General features: G+C 39.4%; 1 protein-coding gene across 3 annotated transcripts in view; it reads right to left on the minus strand.

Moving 5' to 3' along the window:
- Positions 1-4,579: 4,579 nt before the first annotated feature.
- The window catches only part of C9H12orf50 (chromosome 9 C12orf50 homolog), a 25,866-nt gene continuing 16,154 nt past the window's right edge, over positions 4,580-14,291 (minus strand). Inside the window, exons 8-13 of one of the 3 annotated variants that reach the window (XM_021205590.1) lie at positions 13,755-13,859; positions 12,266-12,385; positions 10,430-10,534; positions 10,025-10,228; positions 7,735-7,827; positions 4,590-4,907 (exon numbers count right to left, since the gene is read on the minus strand). In XM_021205590.1, coding sequence (XP_021061249.1) covers positions 4,882-4,907; positions 7,735-7,827; positions 10,025-10,228; positions 10,430-10,534; positions 12,266-12,385; positions 13,755-13,859 — 653 coding nt within the window. In that variant the 3' untranslated portion in view covers positions 4,590-4,881. Of the gene's footprint in view, positions 4,908-7,734; positions 7,828-10,024; positions 10,229-10,429; positions 10,535-12,265; positions 12,386-13,754; positions 13,860-14,291 lie in introns of all 3 variants that reach the window. The other 2 variants (XM_021205592.2, XM_029542546.1) reach the window with 2 other exon arrangements.

Genomic DNA, 14,291 nt, shown 5'->3' on the forward strand with positions numbered 1-14,291 from the left:
GAAGAGAAGAGAAGAGAAGAGAAGAGAAGAGAAGAGAAGAGAAGAGAAGAGAAGAAGGGGGAAAGGGGAAGAGAAGAAGAGAAGAGCTAGGAAGGGTGAAGAGAGGAGGAGAAGAGAGCGAGGAGGGGGTGATCCCCTAATTTATGCGGAGAATGACATCACACCAATGAGGGTGGGGACTGAGNCAGGTGAGTTGTGGGATTGAGGGTCGTTGTCCTGGCAAAGCAGGTCTAGTGTCACATGGTTGGGCCAGGCCTTGGAGTGTCCTGGTGCTAACACTGAGGGTACAGATTTAGGTTTTCCCCACATTCCGTATTCTACTTAATTCTTAATTCTAAGTAGTTTCATGGATTATTTTTATAGTAGTAGAACAAAGAAAGTCATGAATCAAGGCATTTTTCAAGTACATTAGTGGAAACCTTAATTAGTTTACAACAGAACAGAGACGTCTCAGTTAGACACCTCAGAATGCTCTCTGGTGAATCTTATCCTTTTGGTGGATTAAACTGGGTTCTGTTAACATAGTCGGAGAAATCTATTAGTCCCCAGATGACAGATCTGACACAGGGGTGAGCAAGCAATGGCTATTCATAGGCTTTCCTAGAGAAACTGTAATTAAGAGTCTGGAGTTAGAACAAGATCTAACCAAGTCAATCAGCCTTCACATTCTCAGCTTTTCAAGGAGTTCCTGATGTCTGCCAAGGATCACCTTGTGTTTAGAGGGGGTTGAGTGGGTCTATTATTTATTAAATATTGTATTGCCTCACGTAGCAAGGATGGGTGAGCCTGGTGCAGACGACACTCATCTCATCTGGCCTTGAGTAGAGGGCAGGCAGTATAGCCATCTCAGAAGAAAGGGATAGATGGCAAACATTAAGAGCGAACCTGCTGGGTCAAATCAAAATAATTAGCTCTCATGGTCTGGATCGGACCTTATAAAAATTCCATCCTTTTAGTCTAACATGAAATTTACATGTGAAAATTATAGGTCTATTATACTTAAAATTAAAATATTCAAGTCCATTAGCCTGCTGGAAAAAACATGAGATAAAGGAGACTTGCATTTTCAGTGGCCAAAATTAACATTTAAAAAGCTAGACTGACTACATGTTCTCTCTGTATGTATAGTTACTTGTATTCAATGAACTATTTTACCTATAGCTAAAGTATATAAACAAATTTGTCTTTTTTAAACTTGGGGGATTTTTCAGTTCAGTTTGATCTCTTGTGGAGTAACTCTGGCTGTAGCCCCAGGAAATGAATGCGGATAATCCGTCAGGTATATTTCATTAATAGTTACCATTCATCAAAACCCACAAGGCACAACTCGACGTTTCACAGATTGTTTCTAAGATCCAGTCCACTCCTATCAGAAAATTATATTGCAAATTAGAAAAGTATTGTTTAGAGAGATGAAGTATTTCCTCCAAGGTCAAATGGCTAGTCAGCACCTGAGAAAACTCGAGAGCCTCAGGTAGTTCTTGAGGCTCCTGGCTGCAAGCTGCAAGAGTTTACTGACTTTATTGGCAATTACCCAGCCAGCCCACTAAGCTCCCTTAACTTGCTGGAAGGCCATACTTTCCCTGGGGTGAAGAGCATCGTTTGCAAAAAGAGCTCAGTTGTCACACACACAAACACACACACACACACACACACACACACACACACACACATCACTGTGGAGAGAGAGCGGTTCAAAGCAGATGGAACTGGAACACAGAGTTCTCCCTGTCCTCCTAGGATGGTCTGTTTTAATCACCTCACAAATGGCATAAATTTCTTCTTCTGCCTTTGTGCCAGGAGCAAACAACTTGTCGTTTCTTTTTTTTTTTTTTTTTTTTTCCCCCAGCAAGAAAGACACCAACTTGTGACAAAATAATTACAAATCCAAAGAAATTGTGGGCCTAGAACTTACATCTCCAGGTCAAATCATGCCAGTGGCAAAAAAAAAATAATAATAATAATAAAAAATAAAATAAAATAAAATTTTCAAAGGAAAAGTTGTGTATAGTGAGCTTTCCTTAAAGATGACCTCAGTGGGGGAAGATGTGCCAAGTTCCTGAGAGACTTGAAGCCCCAGGGAGGAGAGAGGCCTGGTGTTGGGAAAGCAGGGGGGTAGGGCACAGTGGGGTGGAGGAATAGAGTGAGGAATTGTGGGAAGGGGGACTAGGAGGGAGCCAATGGCTGGGTAGTAAATAAATACTTTTTTTAAAGATAGAATCAATACTTATGAAGACTAGAATTTAAAACAAATTAGTTGGGCTCCCTAAGTTAACATAGGAGAACTTAAGAAAAAAAAATATTAGCAGTTGTAGTGTGAGATAAATTATGTATGTCCAGGATCATAAAATTAATGAGAGGAGAACCAATGAGAATGACATCTTCAGAAGATGTTTCATAGGCCAGTACCGAATATTTTCAAATACACTGTCATTTATTGGGTGAATTTGCTTTACCAGGATCTGTGTGAATTTAAAAGTAGATCATGGCCATTGTACAAAACACAATGTTTCTGGCAAGTGTTTTTGTATTCCATGCCTGTTTTTCATTAAGTATAGTAAATATATTATTACATTTTATACAAAGCAAAAAAAAGGGGGGGGGGAAGCATGTTAGTTTATGTTTCTTTTACTCAAACATTGTCCAGCACAACTGTAAACTTAAGTTCATCAAAATCTTGTTCGGGGGTCCATTTACAAATTTTCTCTGACTTAGGAACCCATCCAACATAGAGCATTTATAAATTTTCACTTGACTACTCTGAAAACCCATTTATTGTTCAAGTTTAGGAATCCCCCCACAAATAGTTAAGTAATCCCCTCATATTCAGTTAACAGGCACAACCCTTCCTCTGTGGTGTATCACATCACATGGGCATGCAAGCCCGTGTAATATGTCTTCTATATTATTCTTTAAGGTTGTCTCGAATACTATAGCAGTGCCTATGATAACCAGTAACAAATCAAAATTTAACTTCAAGTAATTTGAAGATTACTCTTGCCCTTCAGAGCAAACCTGTATTTTATACTTTTTTATCGCTCCTTTCTTAAGCTATTCTGGCCACTCTGGAATTTCATACTTACTTTAGAATAAATTTGAGGTTTCCTGAGAAGAACTAAAGGACTCTGGCTGATATGGTATTAAACAGGTAAGTCTGGAGATGATTAGCATCTTTATTTTGATAGATACATAGTTTACAATTGCATGTATTAATGGTCTGGATAGTGGTATTTCAACACCTGCAGTGTGCACTGGTCAAATCAGAAAGGATATTTTAGAGTCAGTTCTCTCCCTCAAGCATTTGGTGCCCTGAGTAAGAATTTAGGTCACCAGGCCTGGAGCCAAGGTGCTGTTAGCTGATGAGTCATGCTGCCAGCTCCGATCATTTCCTTATGTTGAAATCTTTAAGCACCTCACTTCTATACCTTCATATCTTATGTAATTGTGAACTCTGGTAGCCATTCTATTCTGTAGAACACTAGAACTTATCTTGATTTTTGGGTTCCTTTCATCTAAAGATTTTATCCCCCACTCCAAGCCCACCATCCTACTGTACCACCCCCAGCCCACTCCCAACGTCTAATAGCCATTATCCTGAACTGAGATCCGTATTTTTTACTTACCTCCTACCTGAAAGATAAACATGGCATCTTTGTTTCTGTGACTAAATTATTTTGTTACACAAAATGCCCTACAGATATATCCGTGATAGTGTCTATGATGGTAATTCATCTTCCTTATTGTTTTTTCCAACTATTTGTTAGATTTGCTCCCTGATGTCTTAAATCTTCACTGATTAAAGAAAAGTCTGTCAATTTTCACCTGTGTTACATGTTTTCATACTCGTCTCTTTAGATTGAGAGCGAAGCATTTGGGCTCTCCTTTTAGTAACACTGAAAATGAGTGATTTGGGGTAAAATTTCAAAAATTAATTGCTTTTGGTTTTGAGACAGGGTCTCACTGTGGAACATACTTTGTAGACCAAGCTGGCTTTAAACTCAGAAATCTGCCTGCCTCTGCCTCCCAATTATGAGATTAAAGGTGTGTGCCACTACTTGCCTGGACCCTCACTTCTGTCTTTGGTTCTGGAGTTACTGAGGCCTTGAAATTTCAATAATACTTCTGGGAACTACATCAGTTCACTATTTTGTTTTTAAAGAACTTCCTTTGCTCCATTACAATCATCTAATTTTGATTTTTTGGGGAGGGGTGAGGGGGGACAGGAAAATGTTTGCTTTTCAGTTTTAACTGTGGCCCATCTCAGCAAAGTTTCAGTTGCCAATTAAAAGATACTGTTCAGCAAATTCCCTGCATGATGAGCCAACTTTGTCTCTGTCTCTGCTGCATCAAAGGATATTCATATTAAAATTCTGCCAAGGTACTCCTCACCAACTGCAGCCCTGGGACTTTGTTGAATCTGTGTATGCTTTATGAGCTACCGCTGAGAGTCCTGCCTAAAATCTAGGAAGGGGAAAAAGTGGGAGTTGTTTTCAGTGAAGATTATCACCAACAGCAGGGATGAACACACAGCTTCACTCCACCGTCTGTGCGCTCTAACTTGTGCACGATTAAAGGATGATTCTAATTGTCAAACTTTGAAATTTTATTAAATGTTTTGTGGTAATGTATTGAATGAATCCCAGACATGCATAAATAAACAGGCAGCTGTTTGCAATTTGCATTTTATCAGTTTTGAAAGAACACAATGTTCTTCCTGCCTCTTATTTTCAGAATTTGCATTTTATCACCGTTTGCTACCCACTATATACTATGGAGTACTTGAATATCTCATTCTTTGAATTTTCATTTTTGATTGTAAATCAGATGATTGCTGGTGCTTCTCTCTTTTTTCTCATTTTCCTCTTCTCTTAACCTCCAGGCTTACTTACTCCCGTTTCTTCTTGGCTCTAATAACAAAATACACAAAATATTTCATTTTCTTTACATTTTTGTCTGGGATGTCATCATGAAATATATATGAAAATTATATATATATGCATATATATATAAACTATCATGAAATCTAAAGGTAAAAAAAACCAAAGCCAAGATGGCGCTTTAGTCATTCAATTGTGAAAATACCATTCAAGCATTCAAATTTCCTAGGTTTCTTTTCCATGTTTTGGAGCATTGTATTTTGGATGGTGGGTTGGTGAAAGACTGAACTAATATTGCACGGAAGCCTGCTTTTAGGGGACATCTAGAGAGAATAGAACGAACAGTTGCTAATAGGAAGACAGGCATCTCCATATATCTCCACTCTGCTATATCCCTATCAGGAGGCACATGTGGCCATGGGGAAGAGTGTCAATGAAAGTCTGTCTGCCCACCTTCAGCTTGTGTCCTTGATTCTCATAGGCAGACAACCCTTCCCTCTCCTCTCCCCTCCCATCTCATCTCCCCTCCTCTTCCCTCCTCTCCCCTCTCCCCTCCCCCCTTTCCCATCTTCTCCCCTCTCCCCTCCTCTCCCCTCCCCCCCTCTCCCATCTTCTCCCCTCTCCCCTCCTCTCCTCTCTTCTCCTCTCCCTCTACACTCAAGTAACATTTTCCCAAAAGATTCCTCTGGTCCATTCACTCTCCTGTGGTCTTGGCTGCCAGTGCCTCAGAGGAACAGGCAAGTGGCAGCTTGTGCTTTCTTTCTTCCCTCCAGCAATCCATCTGTCCACTGGGACATGCCACAAAGGCTGGTCTGTGCCCTAGCAAGAGTATGTGTATGGGGGGGTGGGGGGGGAAACACAAGCTAATCTTTCTCTCTTTGGTCTAAGGATGACTGCAAAAACTGGAAAGGATGAATTTGGGAGTTGCCAGTTTCCAAGAAGCATGGAAGAAAACAAATGTGTACTTTATAATTTACTAGATATAAGTATTGTATAATAAATAAATAATTGTATACATAATATGTATATTACATATATGTTATATGTACTATATATATATATATATATATATATATATATATATATATATATATATATCTTAAATTTAAGTCCTCATTCTTGCTGATGTAATAGACCTTTGTATACAAGTTCAGTTGAATTGGTGATTTCTTAGTTACTTTGCTTTCATAATTGAGTGATATTTAAAAGTTTTTCTTGCAGTTGTGTTCCTCTCCCAGACTCTGTGCTTGCTGCTTCTCCTAATTTCTGGGATGAGTCAAGGAGAATGGGCCAAAGAGAATACATACTTTCAGCACATCTGATGTAACTGTGTCTTGAGTCAGATAACCTTCCTAGGGTTTTAAAATGGTAACATACAGCCTTATCACCTGGCGATGTTGTTAAGATGAGATTCGACCATGGCAGGTCTAATATAGAAACTCCGCCTTTCTAATAAACTTGCAGGAATGACATGGACCTTAATTTTGTAAACAAGGGTCTGCTTCCTGGGTGTTAGACTGGTTTCTACTTATGTCTCTATCACAGGCCATCTGTTGAGATTACAGCTAAGTACCACCCTCACCCTGGTAGAGTTAAACAACAAGCTTATCTTTCCCCTGTAGTCAGAATGCTTCATGGTTCATTTCACTCCCCAGTCTCTCTCATACAAGGGACGACTCCTCATTGAGACCCACAAGACTGTGTGATGTCCATCTATGTAACCTTGACACTTAGAATCTTTAAACTTTATATGCCCCATACAGGGGAATGCCAGGGCCAAGAAGTGGGAGTGGGTGTACAGGGGAGCAGGGTGGGGGAAGGGTATAGGGGACATTCGGGATAGCATTTGAAATGTAAATGAAGAAAATATCTAATAAAATAAGTTAAAAAAAAAAAAAAGAACCTGTTTTCAACCTTTTATGTGGAATAGCACCTGCCTTTCCCAGAAACCACATGACAAAGACATTCTCTCCAAAGCTCCCCCAACACTCACACACACTGCACCTATGTAGTGCAACCCAGACCTGCATGGATGCATAGATTCTGTGCTACACATAGGAGGTGCACACTCACATGCTCAATGATGTATGTTCCTGGGCCCTTGTGCTTCTATGACTACCGTTTAACCATTTGGTTTTGGGAGTAGAAAGGGGTTTCAGGGGTACAAAAGTAGCCACTCTGGCAGTAGTCAAGCAAAGACCATGTCTTTAGTGTTCCAAATGCATCCCTCTGTGATGAAAGTCACAACATCTGACTGTTTATGTGAACCTTCTAGAAGGCCCTGGTATAAAGGCTTATGGATTCAGAATATTTTAAAATTTCTAGGCTATCCATTTAGATATAAGTTCTCTGCCTCAAATATCTCTTCAGAAAGAGTCAGTCGTCCGACAAGTAATTTGTATCCACTGTATTTTCTAAGCAGACTAAGACATCAACCTGTTTAGCAAAAGACCCACCTGTGGTCAGAACTCCTACCAATGGCTAACCTGAGATTTCCAGCATTCCTGTTCTCTGAATGAACAAAATGTATATAACACCAAGAAGAATACTGATACCCTATTCTTGGTGATCATATGCACCTAGTCCATACTAGTCTACATGTATCCCTGATAACTTCAGCAAGACAGTGTGTTGTTTATACTGATAACACATAAATAGGCAAAGCCAAACACCATGAAGCAAAATAACATTATCTTCGATGTACTAGGGACTACTAACTCCCAGGGCCTCATATGTATTTACGTGATCGTGAAATTCTTTTCAGTTTTAAATATTCTCAAGCATGTTTCTGGAGCTTAGAACTTGTCATTTGTTTTCAGAATCGTATGGCACATTAAAGTCGCCAGTGTGTATTTACCTGGATATACCTTTTCAGTTTTTGAATAGGTTTTTGAAAAAGGAATTCTTCTTCGCCAGGCTGAACCATTATACGATGTTGACATATGTTTATCTGAGAAAATAAGAAAGGATACTGCTAGCAAATATGGCTGGATTAAACAATTATATTCCAAGAGCATTCCAAAGCTATAAACATCTCAGCAGTAAGAATTATCCTTCATGTGTTTCCTCTACCATTTGAAAACAAGTAACTTTAATAAGTCCATTTAAGTGATCAGCAATATGGTTGCAAAGCCCTTAATTTACGGCTCATTTCCTTTTTTTTTTTTTTTCTTTTTTTATTAGATATTTTCTTTATTTACATTTCAAATTTTATCCTCTTTCCTGGTTTTCCCTCTGAAACCCCCCTATCCCCTCCCCCTCCCCCTGCTCACCAACCCACCCACTCCTGCTTCTTGGCCCTGTCATTCCCCTCCACTGGGATATCAAGCCTTCAAAGGACCAAGGATCTCTCCTCCCATTGCTGACCAACTAGGCCATCCTCTGCTAAATATGCAGCTAGAGCCATGAGTCCCACATGTGTACTCTTTGTTTGGTAGTTTAGTCCCTGGGAGTTCTTGGAGTACTGGTTAGTTCATATTGTTGTTCCTCTGATGGGTCTGCAAACCCCTTCAGCTCCTTGGGTCCTTTCTCTAACTCCTTCATTGGGGACCCTGTCCTCAGTCCAGTGGTAGGCTGCAAGCATCCACCTCTCTATTTGTCAGGCACTGGTAGAGCCTCTCCGGAGACAGATATAACAGAATTCTGTCAGCAAGACTTGTTGGCATCCACAAAAGTGTCTGGGTTTAAGGTTCTATCCCATGAGGCTACTCTAGTAGACAGAACACTATCTAAATACAGTATATTTAACAGCCTTTCTTCTGTGACTTAACATACTGTCTTACTAATGTTTGGAAAGGCCGTGAACTTGAAAGAGAACACAGAGTGGGTTGGGGTGGAGGTCTGGAGGAAGGGAGAATGGTATAATTATATTATTTCAAAAACTAAAAGAAATTTAACATTCCAGACAAGAAATAAACTACTTTATAAATATTTATAAACTTTCTTTTAAAACATAAACAAGTTACATTTCCTTTTATGAAGTGGCCTCTATGAACACACTGACTACAGAAATAGTGAGTTTGGGGCCCCAGAAAGCCAGAGCATACACACACACACACACACACACACCTAATTCATCTATAAAGTCGTGTTTTTTTCTTGACTCCCAAACATTACTTTATTTGTGTTCTCAGGTTATTACTACAAAACTATATGTCTCAGAACATGACTCATAACAATACCAAGAATTTTCTTTTTGGTGTATGTCATTTTTGTGTATTGATATTTGCATGAATGAAACATAGCAATATAACCAGTACAATCACTGGTGCGTTCAGTTCCCATGAATCTAGACTTTGGCAAAAGATTGTGCTAGTGTGCACTGTAGCTTTCAAAGCTGTCACAGTATTTCAGAGAAAACAATAAATAGCATAATAGTAATTAAAACAAAAAAACTTCAACTTAAGTTGTTAAAGACTGACACTGAGCCTTTAGCTACTGTTTCCCAAGTTTCCCAAGTCCCAATTTGGGAGTTGGAACTCCCAAATTCCACTGTGAATACAAAGCTAAAGTGTGAAGAGAGAACTGAATGGCATTTTATTAAGTAGGGAGAACTGAAACCGGACTTCAAAAGAGCAAAACTCATCTAAAGCAGGAAGAAAAAGCACTTCTCCCCTGTGGCCTTGTACTTCCTGACATACGCCATGCCTTTGCCTATTACAGGATGAAATGATTTAGAAGGTCGTGGGGGAGAGATGAGAGGGTGTCAGAAATATTGCAGTTAACCCTCACACTAACCCTTTCCGAAAGTAATCACGATAGTCCTCAAGAAAAACCAGGGTAGTAGTCTGACAGTAATAATTGGACAGTGCACTTAGTGGAACGAGAAAATGTCAACCACGGAGAAATAATCCTCCCTAGCGAAATAAAACTACCCAGGGTGAACAGAGTGCAGACCGTGGAGGCAAAGCTTTAGGGAGGTACGGCGGCAACCTATCAGCACCCAGCGTGAGTATTCTTGCGTGGCCTTTAAATCATGTGCACGACTGACTGCCCATGTATACTATCTCCTGGCCACTACTGAAGATGGTACAATGATGCTGGTCCAGGAAAAGCAACAGGAGGGAGGAGTGAAGATCAGCTTCCCATGGGGGAAATTCTAAGTCAAAGTGCAGTCAAGAGCTAACCGCATCAATAAAGAGGCTCACCTGGACAGGGGTTGAGTTTGGGTTCCTTGTTGACATCAGCTTTGTTGTAGGACCCACTCGTGGGCCTGCTTCGGGGAGGGGCGTTCATTGTGACAGTTCTTACTGCATCTCTTGGAGCATGCGTATAGGAGGCGTTCTCGGCATTCCGGTTTTTATTATGATGATGGTAACTCATTTTATGTTTGGGATTTGGATTGTGCACTGCTGTAAAATAAAGGAGTAGAGATGAGGGACGAAACAGGCGGGATTCACGTTCATAGAAATACACTGACTATGACACATGGGATATCAAGACAGAAGACGATCCAAGCTAAAGAATGACTCAGTTCAGAGGAGAACTGGGTAAACTTTAAAGTAGACGTGAAAAATTATAATTAGAAATATCAAACACTTGGGATATTCTACCTCTCCGCATTCCAGAGCCAGGAAAGTTCTTTGGTTCATCATAAATCCATTTTCTTTTCTTCACACCTTTAAAATGAGGCTTCCTCACTGGCTGGACATCATTCACTTGGAGAAGATACAGATTTTTACAGTTTTTTTAAGAGAAACTTTTATCTGAAAAAATTACTGAGGTGATAATTACATATCTGTGCATTCTCACATCAACCAAAAGCACGTCACTCTAAAACAAGCTTTTAGAACAAAGAACAACTGGTTTTTAAGTGTCAAAAAAGTCCCCCTTAGAAACACATTAATGAGAAAAAAATACTTTTGTTAAGTTGCTTCCCTTTTAAAAATATATCTTATTGTTCCCCCAAAGGACTGTGCAGACTCCTTAAAAAGAACAGAAAAGTGTACTCTGATCATAATTACAAATCGCAGATAATGCTATTTTAAGGTCGCAATTGTTATCTTCAAAATAAATCCTTCTGTATTTTCTAAGCCTGTACTACCATTTCTTTACACGTTAGGTTAGTGCATAAAGCACTTTTATTGAATTTTGCCTTAATCTTTGTACAGAATTTTGAGGCTGAATATACAGATAGTTTGGTTGAGTGAGGCTGAATTTTAGAAACTGTAAGACTCCAAACATACTTACCCACATTTTATGCTGATACACTCACATTACATGCATTCTAAGTTTTTTCAAGACTTTCAAAGGAATTATTTTTCAGAGACCTTGAAACCAATTTTGTAGAGGCATTCTGTTGTTTACAAATGACCACAAGGAAAATGAGTGTCTGTGTAGAGATTACAGTAAGCCTCTATAAATAGGCTAATGGATCCCTCTTTGCCTTAACCTTCAACCTTAGCTGCAGCTTTAAGCCTTCAGAATATTTGCCTCTTCACCATACATCATGCCCATGTCCACTCCCAGATTCCCACACTCCCACACATAAGATTTTAACATCTAAAGTTATAACCAGTACCATTAAACATTAGTTTCCTGAGGGAAGTGATTGTCATTCTCCTTTAGTGGCTAAGGACCAAGAATATCAAAGAAGTTGAGCAAATGAAACAAGGAACGGGGGCGGGAGGGAGTGGTGGTTTAAATAATTATGGCCCCCATAAACTCATATATGTGAGTGCTTGTGCCTGTGTGGTCTTGCTGGAGTGGGTGTGGTCTTATTGGAGGAAGATTGTCACTAAAGAGGAAGGTTTTGAGGTCTCCAGTGCCCAAGTTCCACCCAGTGTGGAAACCAGTATCCTCCTCCTGCCTGTAGATCAAAATGTAGACTTCTTGGCTCCTTCTCCAGCACCATGTCTGCCTGTCCACTGCCATGCTTCCTGCCAGGGTGATAATGAACTAAACTTCTGAAACTGTAAGCCAGCCTCTATGAAATGTTTTCCTTTGTAAGTGTTGCTTGGGTCATGTGTCTCTTCAACAACAATGGAAACCCTCACTAAGACAGGGAAGGAGAGAAGGAACCATGAAATTGCTCAAAGCACCACTGCCAAGGAGAAGCCAAATCAAGAATGATCCAAAATTATTACAAAGCTGCCAATGTAATTATATTGCATGACAGACGACAAAATCCAACATGATGTGCCAGTGACCTTCTGCAGAGGCGGTTGGCCTTCGTGTCAATAAGCACCTTAACTAGTGGATATAATTGACTACCACATATATCACAACCTGGACTCCGAGCCTAAAGATATCATGTGTTTGCTTCTTAATATAGACTATTCAAAGGACATTTCCCCCTCCCTTTCTTTCCTTTCCTTTTCAAATTCTATCTCAAATCAGAAAGGTACACCCATAATAAGACAAATAAAGGGATAAGACTACTGTCTTACTTGAAGAGGGGCTCTCTCTGCACTTCATGCTGATGTTCTCAGTGGCATTTAGCACATGTGTTGTAGGCACGAGGCGAGCAGTTAGAGGATGCTTTGGATGAAGACCATTCTTGCTTTCTTCTATGCAAGGTCAGAGGATAAAAGGCCAGTAATTAGAAGCTGTTCGTGAATGCACCCATTATGTGTGTCTGGCGTTTACTAGAGGGCATGGGTAAAATTTTCTAATTGCCAACCCTACCCCTCAAGTACTTATAAAACTTTTTCTTTTTTCCAAAATCTAAAACTAGCTATCATTCCAATGCAAAAAAAATGAGAATTTTGTGCCAACATTTTGACATCTCCTTGAGATTTTTTTTTAGTCAATCAAATATATTTTTAATGAATGAGCCCATTTAAGTTAAGTTCTCAAGACCCTTTCAGTAGACCCACATTCATGTTCCCTGTGAGTAGCAGTGGGACTATCCAATAAACCTCTCCCAGTTATTAGAATGTTTTAAATCTGTGCTGTTTCATATAATTGCCAGTAGCCATATGTCTATTTGCTACCTGTTGTTAGGGCTAGTGAAGTTGAAAAGCTTAATTTAGATCTTTGTTAATTATAATTAAATTAGGCACTCATATATAGCTAGCTAGCTAGTAGACTTAAAACTAAACTTAAGACTAGCTGTTTTTTTTCCTTTACATGAATTTCATTAGTAGATTAGACATAAAAAATTAACTCTGAATATAAGAAATCTTCATATAAATATCCCACTAAATCACTTGACACAAATGTCTTCTCCTATGCATCTGACCACCAGAGCACTCCAAATTGCAGACCGGTGAAGTAGCTCAGAGCTCTAGAGCAGATGTTTACTCGGGCTATAGAGCAGAGGTCTCAACCTACTGGTCATAACCCCTTTCACAGGGGTCACATCTCAGATGTCCTCATATGTTTACATTATGATTCATTACAGTACTAAAATGACAGTTATGAAGTAGCAGTGGCAGCCATTTTATGTTCAGGGGGTCACCATAACATGAGGATGCATAGTAAAGGGTTGTAGCATTGGGAAGTTTGAGAACTGTTACCCTGGAGTACTCGCAATTATTATTATTATTATTTATTATTATTATTATTATTAGCAATTATTATATAACACGTATGTCATTCATGAGAATGAGTCTCTTCGAAGTATTTCTAAGGAGATTCAGCCATTATGCTTTAAGTTGCTAAAAGAAAACTTGGAAGGTCTTCTTATTGCAACTTAAGAAGGCCATTCAGTTTATAGCTGCAGGATCCTCCAACAGACGGACTTTTCAGACTAAGAAGCAGGCAATAAAACATAAAACAATTAAGTACACAGTCAGTCTAGAGCCTTGGGGCTCTGGTGTCCTACTTAGTACTTTCTGATGTATTATCTCTTGATTACACTTGGTTTCCATAACAGCTAAGGGTCTTCTCTACCCCAAGTACAGATGGGTCAACTCTATAATGTGATTCAATTACCTTTGGCATTTGAGCATTTTGAGGTGGTTTCTTTGTCTTCAGCTAATGCTTCACTTTCATCTACTCCAAGAAATATGATCCTCTGTGGAGCATAGCAGTCACCTCCTGGAATAAAACTGTACAGTCAAGGGCAGCAAGAGCAAAGGGAGGCCCATGACTACCTTTCAAGATAGGAATGATTTTCACAATAGCCCTGTTCAACACAGTGATCTTTAGATATATTCCTGGTACATCTAACTTACGTTTCATATAAAATCTCCAGATATATGAAGGCAGTTTCATTTTTCCCCAGGGCTTCGATTTTTTTTTCAAAATAAATATATAGAGTTGCTTTAAAGATCACATATGTAATTAATGGTAACTTCACCATGCAATTTATTCTATTAAGCAAACTGTTTTGAAAACCACTTAGTCTTTGTGTGTGAGAGATGTACACCTGTGTGTATTTGTGTGTGTATGTGTGCGTGTGCATTTGCATGTGAATGTGTGTGTGTGTGTGTGTGTGTGTGTGTGTGTGTGTGTGTGTGTGTGTGTGTG

Source organism: Mus pahari, chromosome 9, assembly GCF_900095145.1.
Source record: "Mus pahari chromosome 9, PAHARI_EIJ_v1.1, whole genome shotgun sequence".
Taxonomy (NCBI): Eukaryota; Metazoa; Chordata; class Mammalia; order Rodentia; family Muridae; genus Mus; species Mus pahari.